This window comes from Hylobates moloch, unplaced genomic scaffold, assembly GCF_009828535.3.
Source record: "Hylobates moloch isolate HMO894 unplaced genomic scaffold, HMol_V3 SCAFFOLD_17, whole genome shotgun sequence".
NCBI classification, from domain to species: Eukaryota; Metazoa; Chordata; class Mammalia; order Primates; family Hylobatidae; genus Hylobates; species Hylobates moloch.
In genome coordinates this window covers 72091162-72108246 of record NW_026652292.1, presented here as the reverse complement: position 1 = coordinate 72108246, position 17085 = coordinate 72091162, and the positions used below count along the sequence as shown (strand labels likewise).

Sequence of the window (17085 nt, the reverse complement as noted above, 5' to 3'; positions counted from 1 at the left end):
AGTTAAAAGGGTGGTCAGCTGAGCATTTAAGTTGATTTCTAAACAACGTATCTTGGTAAGAAATTTAACACTTACATTGCTTATAGTTCTTTCTTGTAGGTTAGCTGTTTCTTTATTGGATTCATCTTTAAGAAAAGGGAAATCTCTGCATTAATATCTTATTACTGTAAATTTAAATTTCAACAATCAGCCTGGCTTGTCTGTCAATGTATCAGTATTAATTAATACATTGTTGTACATTTCATCATTATTTTGTATCAGTCAAGCAAAGAAAGAATCAGAATACCTAGCAGAGATCACATTGGATTGTGAGTCACGAAACATAAGTTTTCATTTAAGATTTTATTTAAATTTGCTGACTCTCAGTTTTTTCAGATGCAAAATAAGAAGTTGGATTAGACTACTTTTTTTTTTTTCTAAGACAGAGTTTCACTCAGTGGCTCAGGCTGGAGTGCAGTGGCGTGATCTTGGCTCACTGCAACCTCTGCCTCCTGGGTTCAAGTAATTCTCCTGCCTCAGCCTCCTGAGTAGCTGAGATTACAGGTGCCCACCACCACATCCAGCTAATTTTTTGTATTTTTAGTAGAGATGGGGTTTCACCATGTTGGCCAGGCTACTCTTGAACTCCTGACCTCGGGTGATCTGCCTGCCTTGGCCTCTCAAAGTGCTGGGATTACAGGTGTCAGCCACCACGCCCGGCCGGGTTAAACTACTTCTATTCCCTTTCAGCTTAAATGTTCTGACCCCAAAAAAGAAAAAAGGGGGCATATAAGGAGCCCACAATATGTACCAGTAACTGCAAGTTGGAATGATATACAGGTGGAGCATCCCTAATCTGACGATCCAAAATTTAAAATGTTCTAGAATCCAAAACTTTTTGAGCACCAACATGACCCTCAAAGGAAATGCCATTGGAGCATTTTGAATTTTGATTAGGAATGCTCAACTGGGAAATGCAAGTATTCCAAAATCTGAATAAATTCAAAATCTGAAACACTTCTGGTGTCCTAGGCATTTCAAATAAGGATATATAACTGGTACTTTTATTTTTATGAGACAGGGTCTTGCTCTGTTGGCCAGGCTAGAGTGCAGTGGTACAATCATAGCTTACTGCAGGCCTCCAACTCCTGGGCTCCAGTGATTCTCCTGTGGAGGCCTCCGAAAGTGCTGAGATTACAGGTGTGAGCCACCACACCTGGCTAATATGGACTTTCCGATTTCAATGTAGCTCTGCAAGTATTATGATCCCAGCTTATAGTCTGAACAAACCAGGCTTGAGTAATTTGTTCAGAGTCACATAACTAACAAGTAGAGTGACAGGTAGAATTCTTTTGACTCCAAATACATCATGGTAGCTAACAAAGTACATTTTATGACCGGTTTGTAGGGTGCATACATACATTCTTTATGCATTTGTTTTCTGCAGATGTTATAATTTTCTGAGACTGCATCATGGTAAGAAAAGTAAAGATTAGTTCAATGTACTACTTGAAGCTGAAATTATGGGGATGTTCATCAGGCACTCAAAAACTCAAAGGTACTTCTTTTTAGTGACTGTAGTAGTTGTCCTTTTTTGCAAGTTTAAAATACCAATGAAGATGAAAAAGTTAACCCAATAGAAAGGTCAACAAAGAGGACTGTCTTAAAATGGTCATCATTTTACCCACATTCAGAAAACATTCTGAATCACACAGCTTTAATTGGAGTCCTTAAAGGGCACTGAAGTTATAAAGATTTCTTGTATGGATTCAAAATACTATAAAATTATTAATAAAAACTGGTTAAGACCAAATGTGCAGAATCTCCTCCCTCTTTTAAAAAATAAACGAACCTTAATTTACCAAGACACAAGAAAAAATGAAGTACGATCACACATAGTTGAATGTGGAAACAATTTTATATTACCTATTTGCTTTATTTGCTGATCAGAATATGTACTTTCTTAATCTGACCATACTATTTATTTGATACAAAATAGCTGTCACATTAATCTTTGTTGTTGATATCAACACTTCAAAGCTCACTAATGGCTCCTCTTGTTTTATGTAAAAAATTTTAGACCACAACAAAAAATATCTGGAAAATGCAGGCAATATTGACAAATAATATGGAATGCTCCCATTATTCCGCCCTCCAGAGCTAATCATTATCAACATTTTGGAATATATTTTTCTCCTTGGAATGAGGAGAAAAATAGTCAAAAAAATTTCACTTCTTAAGTCCTGGGCTCTGTAAGCCAATAGATATAGTCTCTCCCAGATACAAGGACAACTATTTTTACCAAGGGGGCCACCCACTTCAGTGAGAAGCAGTATGGAAGTCCCACCTTCTCCAACAGCCAGCCTCTCCTGCCCCTCCCTCAGATAACACACAGAGGAATGCTGTAGGTACACACCTGTTTGCATTACTTTCAGTTTGCTGCTAGATGGAGATTGTTCCACCTACGTTTAAATAAACAAACAAAAAAAATTTTTAAATCAGCAGTTTATAATCATCACATAGAAATGCATCAATGATGTAAAGGTGGTATAGGATCTTTATTTACATAGGCATATTTGAGACCTATTTTCTGTAATTGATTAAGTATACCTAGCAAACATGGATGCCTGAGCTTCTAAATACAGACTTTCCAATAAGTAACTTCCCTTCTGTGATGCTACAGGATGAGAAGTGAGGCAATGCAGCATGGCCGCTGTGGTTAATATTTCCCAAGGCAAACCATTTTACATGTTACTAAATGCATTCACATGTGCTTCTCTGGTTTTGTCTTATAATAATTCTATGAGATAAGTACTGCAGGCATCATACCACTTTACATTCAAGGAAACTGAGTCACCAGAGGGTCCCATGACTGGCCCTAAGTCACAGGTCTCGGGGTAAGTGACAAAGCTAAGGCTTGAATCCCATGTTCTTTTGTTAGGTCAGTGAACACACGTCTGTCCTCCTTACAATGCTCTTCTTGTAATGTCCTCCTTATAATAATCCATTGAAATGCATGCGATGGAATCCTGATACAATGATTTTGGTGGGCATATACGTCAGGGTCAAAGATAAAGAACATTCAAACATAAAATATCACTGAGGATTTTCCTTCACTGAAATCAGTGTATATTTTAGGTCAAAAAGAATTCCATAGAAAGTAGTAAGATGGCAAGACAACTCACAAGTCTCTATAAAGAAGCCACTATCTCAAAATCATACAAAATAGCTAATTTGTACATTTTAACCAAGGGTGGCCACAGGAAGATAAATCCCTAGATAATTTTTAAATAATCAAACTCATGAATTAGAATGGAATCAGAATGTAGAACTAATATAACTCTGTTTACACAAAGATACTAGTAATCAAAATAGTGGAATGGTTACTCAGTCTTTTAAAGCTTTTCAAGTACTTAAAAAAATAAAGTTCAAAATACTAGATATTGCATTATACCGTTTTTCAGGTTAAGAGCAAGTATTTGAAATTGTCGTGTTTTGCAATTACTTACAGTGACAATGCCAGTATCTGTTTTGGAGTCGTCTTCTAAAAAAAAAAAAATTCACTTAGAAAATGGGTTCAAAAATTTCTTGTGTGTGAACTGAAAACACACCAAGTACCTACTCATTTTTAACGTTGTGTCTACAGGGTATTTGCGAGGTCTTCCTCTTTTCCTTTTAATAATTATTGGCTGATCTTCCTAAGGGGGAAATAAAAAACAACAACAGCAATAAAAAAAATTTTTATCCTTTATTATACAAAGTTTTCTCAAAAATCAGATTTAGAGTTCCTGTCTAAGAGAGCTCAAATCCTAGCTTTGTCACTTTAAAAATATGTGACGTAGGGCTTAGTGTTTTATTTACTGATCTCACCATTGTTTCTTCAACTTGATAAACATCACTAACTGTCATAAATTAATGGAGCCGTGAGGATTTTGAGACAATGAAGTAATCAAAGTGTAACCTTTTACTTCTGTAATAAATATGTATGTCCATTTAAATTGGGATTTGGCCCAGTTAGTTGTGACCAAATGATACCCTTATAAAAAAATAAAGGGGTCCGCTGAATGTATCATACAGACAGAAGTGAGAACAATAACAAATGATTTAACAATGGGCAAACTTGGCAATGGTTATCTAGACCTGGCTAGTGCACAGGCTGTGTCTCTTGATTTATGGTGCTCAGTCTCAAGCCACTGCAATTCTGCTCCACAGGCTCCCTGAAAATCTATGGGCTTACAGCGGGCAGGGCTGGGATGCTCTGTTTGTGCATGCAGCCTCCAGGAATCCATGACCTTGCCTCATGAACTAGGTCCCCTCGAGTATTCCCTGCATGCCTTCTGCACACCCTGCTGCTGTTCCCATTTCATCCTAGCTGGACTCCATGTCTCAGACAGCCTCCTGTTTGCTGCCATGTGCCTGGCCTGGCAGCTCAGCATTGCCAGGCCAGGAACCTGACATTGCCACTGATGTAGAGCACTAAGCTGATCCTATTTGGCTATGACATAAGTGGGTCTCATACAAATGTTTTGAAGAAACAAAGATGAAGAGAACAAAATTAATCAAAATGACACTGATAAAATGCACTGTATGAAATGGTGTTCCATTGCACTAAAAAACCCCAGCTTCTTCAAAGTACTTAAGAAAAACTCAAGATAACAGTATTTAATGAATTTAATTTGGTTAGTGCTTAAATAATTGTGAACAAATAAATATGAAAAGCACATCTCACCTCCTGAGATTTTATGGTGTCATCATCGTTCTGCTCTGGCTTTTCACCAGTAGTTTCACTGCTGCTATATTCATCTGTAGAAAAGGAAGAACTTTGTTCACTGCTAGTAACCACGGTAAGCCTTCCCCACCTTTACCCAGGTGACCTACACAGCTGCAGCCACACATAACCACACACTCCATTTTCAAGTTTCTACCATCAAAATTAACAAGCCTGAATTTGGGTGACTAGTAAACATCACACTTTGGGTATAGCAGGATCCAAATTAAAAATGATTCCCTAGCCCTATTAATCTTAAGCATGAGGCACTTTATTATAGAGGAAAAGTAAATGAGCAAAATAGACATTTCAGTTGAGAGATATGCTGGCTGCTTTGAAGGCTCAGTCAATTTACCCAAGCAAATGTTTTACTCACCTTTTTCTTCCATGACCCTTGAGGCAGTGCTATTTGTCTCAGAACTGGTTTTAGATAATTCTTCCAAATCTCCAGAGTTCTCTTCCTATAGAGAAGTTGAAAAAGACTAGAAGCTTCTTCAAACTGAAGCCTTCATCCATTCATCCTCCCCACACAAGTTTGCCTTTCTATTTCAAAAAAACTTCCTAGCTCTTTTTTAGGATAGTTTTTGGAAAATGTTTTTGAAATGTAACTATTATTGCTGCTAGTGAGACTATAAAAAAAATAAACATTCTGAGAACAGAAAAGCATAAGTTCAAGTATAAAATATCAAGGCCATTTTCTTTCCTGCAAAATAGAAATTGTTCTTCTCCTCCCCCTACTTGGATTTTGTTTTTTTAAGACAAACTCCAAAGGCAGAATGGACAGATATTGACAACAGATATTTATCTTTGTGGAGTGATGGAGGGGAGAGATGTGGGGAAGCAATAATTTGGGAGATGCCAAAGGGAATTTCTGGGTATCCAGATGGGCTGACTTGGAGCAGTGATCTTTAAGCAATTAAATTATCCCCCCATAGTGGCAAGAAAGTTCTTGGCATGAAATGCCAAAACGTTTAAACTATAATACTAATATAGTATAGAAACAAAAATACATAAAGTAGAATAAGATCAAGATGAAATAGGAAACTAAAGCTTTAATTTTACTTTAATGGCCCATTATAAACAATTGTAAATCCTCATTTCTATTAATGTTAATTTTACTTATTTTTTAATAGAAATATATTCTTGTGGCTCAAAATTTAAAGGGGTCTATAATGAAATGCCCTCACCCCCGATTTCCCTATTTGGAGGCATTCAATGTCATTGGGTTTTGATATAGCCTTTCAGGGACTGGAAGGGGATGGATATAAAAGCAATTCCACATTTCACACACTCTTCTGAAACAGTGGAATTTCTGGCCCACTTCATGTCAGATATGATTAGATCTTCATTCTTTTTTACCTAACAATGAGGATGACACAGAGCTTCTGTTACTTCCTAGTAAAAGAAGTGTCAGCTCAGCCATTTCTCTTATTATTTGTTTGTATCTGCATTATAAATATTATCTTTGTCTTATGGGGTTTTTTGTTGTGGTTATTTTTGGAGAAATCTCAAACCAGTGTCTGTATTGGGAGGGTCAATTCAATTAAAACAAGGTAAACAAACTCTGCAAATTCATTTAGTTGAGCATCTGTAAACCATTAAGTCATATAATGCTGAAAGTGAACAAACAAGTGAGGGGCTCCTTCTCAAGTCCTCTGTGTTGTGGGACTCTCAGCTACCTTTAAGGTACTTTGACAGTACTACATAACTAGGTCCAAGACATGAGATAATGTGCAAGACTAACAGGTAATGTCAGAGGAGAGCTCACTTTCAGTGATGGCACCAGGGCCAAGCTATACAGTAAATATTAGTAGAGATTACTTATTAAGATTTTTAGATAAAAGGCATATATAAATCGTGGTTCTACCATTTCTTCTCACATTCTGATGGCTTGTCGTACATCCAATTTGGGAGGGTGTTGATTTAGAGGATGGAAGGTCAACTCATTTGGGAAAGCCAAGGAGAAACCTATTTGCTCTGTTATCAACACATCAACACTGAGGCTTCACTGAGATACTCATGCTGCACTGCCATTTTCAGCTCTTTAAGTGCTGTGTGTGTGTGTATGTGTGTGTGTGAGAGAGAGAGTGTGTGTGTGAGATGGAGAGAGGCAGCGTGTGTGTGTGTGGCGGGGAGAGAAAAGAGAGAAAGAGTGTGTGTGTGTGTGTGTGTGCGTGTGTGCGTGTGTGTGTGTGTGTGTGTGTGTGTGTGTTGGAGGGGGTTTAGGAGCAGGCAGACGTTTTTGGGGTCTTCTCCCTCATTTCAGCCAGAACATCCACACTTTTATCTGCTCCATATAGTGGGCTGAAGATGTCCTGCACAAAAGTCTTCAAACTATTGGATGAACTGCATTTCTGTTTTTGAACTGGCTCTTTCAGAGCCAACACTTGGTCCTGTAAGCGCTTAATCAGATCCTGATGACATGCATGCAACTCACTTTTTATTTCCTGCTTTTATTTTTCCAGTGCCTGGAATTTTTTCACTTATTCAATTTTGGTCTTCTTTTGGTCTTACTATACACATTTTAGAATAATGACTTTATTGCTTTTATAAAATGGTACATATTTACTACACAGAAAACTTTAACAGAAATGATGAAATCACTCCCAATTTACTGTCCAAAAATTACTAATATTAAGATGGTATTAAATAAATGCTATTGCAGACAGCTTTCCATGTAAGAAAAGATTCTTTTGTAGTAACTGAAAATACTGTGTCTATAAAACTGCTTAATGAAAATAAAGTAGATTTTATTTAAATTTAACATTAAAAAATCATGAAATTTAAGAGAAAATAAAATGATACTCCTTCAATCTGCTTTTCTTCAAATTTAGAAGTATTGTCTCAGGATTTTTGATTTTGGACAGGGCAGGGTGAGGGATAGCTTAAGAGCCTGTTTCTTCCTTTGGTCACAACCAACTAAAATTCATGACAATATGCCACTTTCCCTCTTAGGTTATTAAACCTTTTCCTACTTTTTATTTCGTTCTTTGGTTACTGGGGAAAAAAAGAGACCAAAGTCTGGTTTTAGAGAACTGGAAGTCAGCTCAAGTATTTTCATAACTGGACTTAAACACTTTTGGAATAAGGTGTTTAATAATTTATAAAAATATAAATTAGGGAAAGAGAGAGGAAAAGATGGAACTAGTTTAGACAGACAATGAGAAATTTTAGAGTACTGAGTCTCAGAAATGGAAGAACACCCAAGAAGAGGTATCTAGTAGGGAATGAAAAAATCTGGGCCTACAACAAGAGATGGCAGAACACAAATACAAATTTGTGAGGAGGTTCTGTGAGTCATAAGATGAAAATAAAACCATAGGAAAAAAGGCAATGGGTGAGGCCAATCCTTAGAGTACCCAGATTTTAGAGGCAGGAGGTGATATGATTTGGCTGTGACCCCACTCAAATCTCATTTTGAATTAGAAGTCCCATAATCCCCACTTGTAGTGGGAAGGATGTGGTGGGAGGTAATTGAATCAGGGGGCAGGTTTGTCCTGTGCTATTCTCCTGACAGTTAACAAGTCTCACGAGATCTAATGCTTTTATAAAGAGGAGTTCCCCTGCACATGCCCTCTTGCCTGTCATCATGTTAAGACGTGACTTTGCTCCTCCTTTGCCTTCCACCATGATTGTGAGGCCTCCCCAGCCATGTGGAACAGTGAGTCAATTAAACCTCTTTCCTTTATAAATTACCCAGTCTCAGGTATGTCTTCATTAGCAGCATGAGAACAGACTAATACAGGAGGTAAGCTAGAGAGTGGAGTACTAATAATAACTGTATTTCTTTTTTTTTTTTTTTTTTGAGACGGAGTCTTGCTCTGTCGCCCAGGCTGGAGTGCAGTGGCGCGATCTCGGCTCACTGCAAGCTCCGCCTCCCGGGTTCACGCCATTCTCCTGCCTCAGCCTCTCCGAGTAGCTGGGACTACAGGCGCCCGCCACCACGCCCGGCTAATTTTTTGTATTTTTAATAGAGACAGGGTTTCACCGTGGTCTCGATCTCCTGACCTCGTGATCCGCCCGCCTCGGCCTCCCAAAGTGCTGGGATTACAAGCGTGAGCCACCGCGCCCGGCCAATAACTGTATTTCAATATTTTGGTGCAAGTATATCTGTGATAAAGCACATTATACTTTGGAAGAAAGCATTTAGAAACCTTAAGAAATCAATACTACTACTGAACAAAAACCTAAGCAATGTTATATCTAAATTGTAATAATTAAGACAATCTTGCAGTTTAAGAATTATAAAATGCGACATTTGATTTTTGGGAGGAGACTAAAAAATATACACCTTTTATAATAAAGTGATTATTATTAAAGACATATAAAGAGGGACACTAAAATGAAAAAAAATATTATAATAAGTATTCACAATGCTGTAATTAGGCCTCCCTACCCCCACCCAAAACTTAAAACTAATATGTGGAAAAAATACCTTTGTGTCATGTGGCTCCGTTTCAGAACACTGCCTTTGTGCCGTTTCTATTCTGGAATCCAGGCCATCTGGATTATCATCTGTAAATCAGTTTAGACAGAATCACAAAGGAACAAAAGCTAAATGAAAAATGAAATGCATAGTTCTATTTTAAGACTGTTTGAGCCTCTTTCTCAAAGAGAAGCCAAAAGTTACTCTATATTTATAATATCACGTGATTTGAGCACTGAACACTTGCCTTTCGCCCTGGCAAAGTAAAAATAAAACAAAATACAAAAATCCCCATATGTTCACGTGACACCAAGGAAGTAGTGGGTTCTATGGGAAGGGCTTAGTGTATAGTTCCCAGAGATACTTTAACTTTCTAAACGAGTTACCACCTAAGAGGTATAGCTTAGTAATTGAGACCATGGGCTTTGGAATCAGATTTATGTGGTGAAGATAAAGTCGTAATTTTTCAGAACCTTAATCTCTTTATCCATAAGATGACAATACCACCTAACTTACAGGTTTATTGTAAAGATTAAATGAGAATGTGTATAATGTGCTATGGATAGTACCTGAATACATCAGGAACTCAATAATTGCTACCAAATAATATAAAATATAAATATTTCATTCTTCACTCATTCTTTCTCATGTAGTCATTCAGTAAGTATTGAACTTCTCCTTTGTGTCAAGTATTAAAGGTCACTGCACCGTTCAACATGATAGTCACTAACCACATGTGGCTACTGAAATATAAAATAATTAAAAAACAATTAAAAATTCAGTCTTTCATTTCCACTGACCACTTTCAAGTGCTCAATAGTGACATGTGGCTAGTAGCTTCTGTATTAGACAAAATAAATGTACAACACTTCTATCACTGCAGTTCTACTAGAGGGCACTGTTATAGACCATGAGAAAATCAACAGTATGAAGCACAGAAGGGGTGTCAGAGGCACTTTTGGACTAAAGTGCTTTACTAGCTCTGTAGGGCATCTGCTTATGATATAAAATACAGACTGTAGTGGCACCTGGCTGGGCCCCAGGGTGTGGTTCCAGAGAGAGCCTGTCTTTGTCTGAGATCCAGGGGTTGGGTCTTCTGCAGGAAACAATCTAGTTTCTAGACTGGGGTCCAGAGGACCCCGGAGGTATCAAGCCAGTCTAGAAACAAATTAGCCTTAAGACTTGTGAAGTAGAGAGTTATTATCCTCAGAAATTCTCTATGTTTTTGGCTCATTCTTTTGGATATAAAAATAATGATTTTCAAAGATGTCTAAAACAGAAACATATATGTAAATACCCGGTTCATCTTCTGAAGAGAGAGAATGATGCTTTCTTTTTCTTTTAGGCATATGCCTTTCTTCCTCTTCAACCTGGAATTAAGAATGACTATATCAAAGGCCACAGAATCTTGATTCAAATAAACTGAAACAGGAGCACACTGTACTAGATTCTAACCTTTGGAATAAGTTGATATATAAATTTTTTAAAAATCTAGAAAACTTGGCCAGGTGCGGTGGCTCACGCCTGTAATCCCAGCACTTTGGGAGGCCAAGGTGGGTGGATCACGAGGTCAGGAGATCAAGACCATCCTGGCTAACACAGTGAAACCCTGTCTCTACTAAAAATACAGAAAAAAATTAGCCAGGCGTGGTGGCAGGTGCCTGTAGTCCTAGCTACTTGGGAGGCTGAGGCAGGAGAATGGTGTAAACCCCGGAGGCAGAGCTTGCAGTGAGGAGCATTCACGCCACTGCACTCCAGCTCGTGCAACAGAGCGAGACTCTGTTTCAAAAAAAAAAAAAAAAAAAAATCGAAACACTTGAGATTTAGATTTGGATTAGACTAATTTTGTAAGATTTAGTCTCTTTTCTGGGTTTGAATGTGAATTCATAAAAAAACATGCTGTTTCTAGCTACATACTGTATATTTCAATAATTCTAAAACACGTTTAAAAAATTACTTATCATTTCACCATTTCTGAAGTCAAGCTATATATATCTTACAACTGACGGCACATCACAATTAGTATTTTTCTACTGTCTTAGTGGCTTATTAAAAATGGACTTCTTATGGTTGATGAAAGGTGCATGAAAAACCATTCTGACTGTACAACATGGACACTTCCAAACAGTCCTGGGAACTGCCAAATTGCCTAAACATTGAAAGGGCATATACAGGTAAAAGTGACATGTGGAACTCTCAGTATACCCATTAATATTTAATTTATACAAAGAAGTAAAGCCTTTCTAAAGCCCTTCTTTGTGTACAGTGAAAATATTATGTATAAAATATCAAACACTTGAGTTTATTAAAATGCACCTCTTTAGGATCTGCTTCAACACTGTGACCGCTTATGGCTTCTGCGTTGTCTTTTCTACCACTGGATATCTCTGAGTAATAAATACAAAAAAGAAAAAAAAAATCTTAAATATTTTTATATTCCAATACTTATTTTAGGTGTGTGTTAGGGGGCTGGGAGAAAACTGAGTTAGTAACTTTATTGAGTACCAGTTATATACAGGGCATTGTGGTAGATAGTCACAAATGATTTTTGATGGGATCCTCCACACAACTCCGTCAGTTAAATTCTCTTTTTTCCACTTGTAGATGTGAGGGAATGGGGTTCAAGGAGGTCAGTAACATGTCTGGGGTAACAACACTGGACTTTACACAGAAGACTTCAAGGCCCTTCCCCCCAGTTTGTGTAGCAACACAGTATTAAGAAGCATCAGTGAAAATAAGGAATCACTGCATTATAATCATCAGGCTAACAAACATTCACCAAACAATACCAAATACGGGAGATGGTGTGGAGTGACAACTGGTACACCACTTGGGGTCAATTTAGCACACGCAGTAAAGTTGAAGAGGTGCCTATAACTGAGCAATTCCATACCCAGAATTACAAGTACACTACATAAGCACTGGGAAAGGTATGAGAACATACACAGTAGCATTCTTTGTAATTGGGAAAAGTTTCAAAATACCTACATGTGCAAGATAATGTACAAATGAAGCAAAAAATACTAACTGTGGTATATTCAAAAGCAATTAAAATAACTGTTAATACAAATCAACAGAACATCTTAGAACACTGCAGAATGAGCAAATAAGGTGGGGAGGGTTTATGTAATGTGAGACCACATATTTACCTAAAGCAGGCAACATAAGTTACATATTGTTTATGGACCTATATATAATTAATGCAGAATAGCAGTTCCTTTTGGAGTGGGATTAAAGGGAAAGAGATTGGGATTGGGAAGGGGTAAATGGGGATTCCACCATAACTGTAACATTTTTTAAAAGGTATGTGAAGCAAATATACTAAATTGTAAAATAGGGCAAAACTAGGTTGGGGGCACATAGGTGTTTATTACTGCTTTACTTTTGTTTGAAATATGGTATATGTTATAAAAATAACTGTCTAAGTAAAGAAGCCTCTTTCCCCACTCTTATAATAGGAAATTAACAAAATTAGTAGGCATCAAGAAAATTCTATGTTCTGTTTGAGAAGGGAATTATCTGTCGAATTGGCAGCCTGCACGGGTTGTGTGGCCACCAGACCTCACCCCTGTGAGAAGACCCACATAAATGTGACATCCTTGATATGCTACCCTCCTAAACTGCCTGTCAGAAGTTAACACATTTCACAGTTTGGTACTTGCAATCCACAGGGGGCTATGCGTTTTGTATTTATGTTGGATTGAGTCAACTGGGAGACTAATGGCAAAGTTCTAGTAGCTATTTAAAGCAAGACATCACTTTTAAGCTGTATGGCTTGGAATAAGTCACCTGGCCTAAGACTCGTTCTCCTCAACTATAGGAGTGATGCTGTTAACTATCACTTTACTGAATTATTATGAACTAAATGAGAGAAAATATGTAAAATAATTAACACAAGGCCTGGTATACAGGCCACACTCAATAAATGGTAACTATAATTAATATTAAAACTATAACTATGAAATTCATTAACTTACCTCCTTTGTTATAAGATTCGCTACGACTTTCATTTGTTCTGAAGCCTGAATTTTCAACCTAAATACACAATATAAAAGATATTTATGGATAGTCTCACAAAAAATTTAAAGGCAAAAAGAAAGAGAGAGGAGAGAAGGTAATTTACATAACCTGGCTATTTGTACAAATGCCAAAAGGAATTGGGGTACATATTCTTTTTAATTTCACCCAGAAGCTCAAAAGCATGCAGCACCTTCTTTTTGAAAAAGTTTCAGTTTAACAAATTATTGTGCTTATTCTCCCTGTCCTTAAAGCAGCCAATGGTAAAAGAGTAAGAATAAATAAGAGAAAAATTTTCTGAATTCCATAAATTTCCCTTCCCATCCAAATCCTGCATGGTTTTCTTTTTTCTTTATTTAAAAACTCTATAGGATTCTGTAATAAGATTTCCTATTTGGCAAATCTTATCAATTCTACTGTTTTTCTTTTTTTAAACTGAGTGGAAAGGCTCGGAATATCCTATAATATCCTAAGTCCTAGCTATAGGCTTTTGTACAAATTTGGAAAGGACATTTATGCTCGACTGCTGGTGGACTCAGGGGACTGAGATAGGATGAAGAACACGCCAGCTGGCTCAGTAAGCTCCAACCCCATTTAAAGTCTTTTTAACTTTTAAAATGTATTTTATTTAAAAAAAAATTGTTTTTAAATAAAAAAATTATGCTATGTTGCCCAGGCTGGACCCAAATTCCTGGGCTCAAGTGATCCTCCCACCTCAACTTCCTCAGGAGCTGGGACTATAGGCCGTGACACTGTGTCCAGCCATAATCTTTTTAACTCTTGGATGGCAAACTTGAACCACACCAAGTGGTGCTTTTCTCTTTCTTCTTATTCAGCATATGGTGTATGAGTTTCTAGCTACAAAACAGGGTGCTTGATGAGGAAGTACTCTGATCCCACAGTTCACTGATAGTACCCCAATTCCTCTAGGGGCATTGGAAAGAATGCAGTTGTCTGCACATTTGGAAACATTTTATAAAATGTTCACTCCTGGTACAATACAAGGTTCCTTATAAATATATTAAGATAGAAAGACCAAAAACAAGACTCTTTCAAGAATGAACGGGATTATGAGAGCCACATCTGGGAAAAATATGTACACATAGCAGTTACAGGTTAGTATCTTGAGAAAAGCTTTCTAAAAACATAAAGTGAAATTTAATTCTCAAACTAAAATCTATTTTGTCTATAGCACCAGGATGATTTAAGACATCAAAATCCAATTTTCAATCCCGTTATAATAATAAACAATAGCAAGTTCAAAGTTCTTCGTCAGTGGGTATAGGTGAACATGGAAAAGAGCTAGTGAAAGCTGCTGTCAGGATGCTGAACTCAAATGAAGAGTACACTACCAAACGCCTTCTGGCTACTACAGAAATACACAGGCAACCCCTCCAGATGGCTCCTCCTCAATAGCGCTCCAAAAAAATAAAATAAAAAAATCCAATAACCACAAAAATCAAAACCATTACAGTGACTTACATTTAGTAATTCATTCACCAACAAAGGCTCCCTCTGGAGTTCAGCTGTTCAAAAATAAAAACGAGATGTAAAGAAACTGAATATTGTGTCTGAAATGCAGAGAAACAAATTTGAAGATTTTTAGGATAGGGAACATACCCTATGTCACCAAGTGGCTTAGCTGCTTTCATAAATTATAAAAATCTGACCACTTATTTCCCACAATCAATCCATGTTGTACTACCAGAATATACTACCAGAAAAAGACAACAGAAATTAATGTTGCCTGCATTTTTATAATAATGGTAGTGGTATCTTAAATCACTATAGTGATTTAACTATGTTGGTGATCTGAAGCTTAGAAAAAAAGTAAAAGACCTTAATGTAGCTGTTAGGCTGCAGTATAACACTGGTTCATTTAAAATAATAGCGTCAAATGAAAAGTTAGATCCTATCCCCTCAAACAGCAATGGTCTGTTTATATTCTTTGGAAACATGAAGTACAAAGTCTACTGTTTCTACTCAACAATGACAGAACACACATTTTTCTTTTAAACAACTTCCTTTTACGTAAGTAGATCTCTTACTGAACTGTCCCTAAACACAGTAAAGTTATCTGAAATATAACTGTGGGAACAATGGACTTCAGAATCCAAAAATGTTAGCTTCTTGACAATTAACAAATGAGAAGTTAATTATTTGTAGTATAAAACACCCATGCACATTTTAACTAATGTATCTGTCCAAGTTTTGAATAGATTAGTCATCTTCAGGGTTTTAACATGTCAGTATAAATGACTTACCAAGCCTTGGTGTGGTCTTCCAGGACTGGCTGACACTTCTTATGAGTCTTCTGAGACCCTTTCAGATGGTTTTGTGTAAGAAGCTCCTCAACTGCTCCCACTCCCCAAACCTCCCCAGATAGTCATGGGTGAGGGTTTATATGCACTATTCACTTAATCTGAATCATTCCACATCTATTGCCCTTCTCTTTGCCTTGTACACCTAATGCATACCTACTCATTATTCAATATTTAGCCCCAAATGAGTAACAAGTACTTATAAAAATTCAAAACATATACAGGTTGAGCATCCCAAATTAAAAAATGAGAAGTCTGAAATGCTCCAAAATCTGAAATTCTTTGAGTGCCAACATGACTCTCAAAGGAAAGGCTCACTGGAACTTTCAACTTTGAATTTTTAGATATGGGATGCTCAATGAGGTATAATGCACATATTCCCAAACCCTAAGAAATCTGAAATTCGAAATACTTCCGATCCCAAGCCTTTTGGATTAGGGATACTTAACCTGTATATTCTTTGACCCTCCCTCCCCCAATCCAATTTTATGAAAATACTTGGTAAAACACATGTAGTGATATGCATTATGAAAGTTCATTGCAGCCCTGTAACAGTAGAAACCTCGAGGCCACTAAAAGATCTAAAACTCGTATTGGGGATGATTATTTAGCTATTAAAACAAAGAAAGTGGATCTGTATATGCTAATAAAGTAATGATGGGTGCCTGCAATACATGGTCAAGTGAAAAAAAATTCTAGAACAATATAAATATAATTTTATTGTACCGAAGGTGTTTATAGGGAGTGGGAAACTTTTTATGCATTTCTGTATATCTTACTTTCTATAATTAAAGGAGAGGGGTGGGGGAAGAGATTGATTGAGCCAACACAAGTCTTCCCTGAGGCCCTACCTCAGGGAAGCTGACTCCCACAGTCAAGGACGTATCTTTATTATAGTACCTTACTTATTTGCACGTTGATTTCAGTGAATGACTTATTTCCATCAGTCATTTCCATGTTGATTTCCCTAGTACTCACAGGTAGCAGACTTGATGTTTGTCAGGGAAATAATTTAAAGAGCCAATCCAACTACAGTAGACATTACAGTTGCCCTCCTGGCACCTTTCCCAAGAGCCCAGACTGTGGTCTGGAATACCATGTGGATCCAGGAACAGAGCACCTGACTTAAGTCAACTAGTAAGCTACATTCCTCTGGTCACAGTAATTAGTTTAGGGTGGACACATGTACTTATGCTAAATCAGAATAAGTCTCAGGATTTCGGCCAGGAATGGTAAGCCAAAGCTAAAAATAGAGGCTATGAATGAGAAAGCAATGACCCTTATTCAGGGGATGAGGAAGAAGATATAAAATGGAGTTTCTACTAGATGTGTCTTTGGAACTATCTGCATCCTCTTGGATTATGCTTTACCTGAATTTTTCAGTTTTGTGAGCTAATAAAGTCCCTTTAAGGACATACCTATAGAGTTTTTTGTTAGAAGTATTTACAATAAAAATCACCCTGACTGTTTATTCCACCTGACTTGCATGGACATTTTAACATTGTGGAAAAAAATGGAGGACTGGCTTAAATTTGGTCACATACTCTATAGTTCCTAGTACTTAAAAAAAATAT

At 37.1% G+C, this 17085-nt stretch overlaps 1 protein-coding gene across 4 annotated transcripts in view; it reads right to left on the bottom strand.

The window, feature by feature from the left end:
* The window catches only part of BOD1L1 (biorientation of chromosomes in cell division 1 like 1), a 59334-nt gene that overhangs the window by 9013 nt on the left and 33236 nt on the right, over positions 1-17085 (bottom strand). For 3 of the 4 annotated variants that reach the window (XM_032135347.2, XM_032135345.2, XM_032135343.2), the window contains exons 13-23: positions 14673-14716; positions 13151-13208; positions 11490-11560; positions 10471-10543; positions 9183-9262; positions 5124-5208; positions 4709-4782; positions 3602-3677; positions 3489-3523; positions 2396-2441; positions 76-125 (exon numbers count right to left, since the gene is read on the bottom strand). In XM_032135347.2, the coding sequence (XP_031991238.1) occupies positions 76-125; positions 2396-2441; positions 3489-3523; positions 3602-3677; positions 4709-4782; positions 5124-5208; positions 9183-9262; positions 10471-10543; positions 11490-11560; positions 13151-13208; positions 14673-14716 (692 nt within the window). The remainder of the gene's footprint in view (positions 1-75; positions 126-2395; positions 2442-3488; positions 3524-3601; positions 3678-4708; positions 4783-5123; positions 5209-9182; positions 9263-10470; positions 10544-11489; positions 11561-13150; positions 13209-14672; positions 14717-17085) is intronic. The other variant, XM_032135344.2, reaches the window with a different exon arrangement.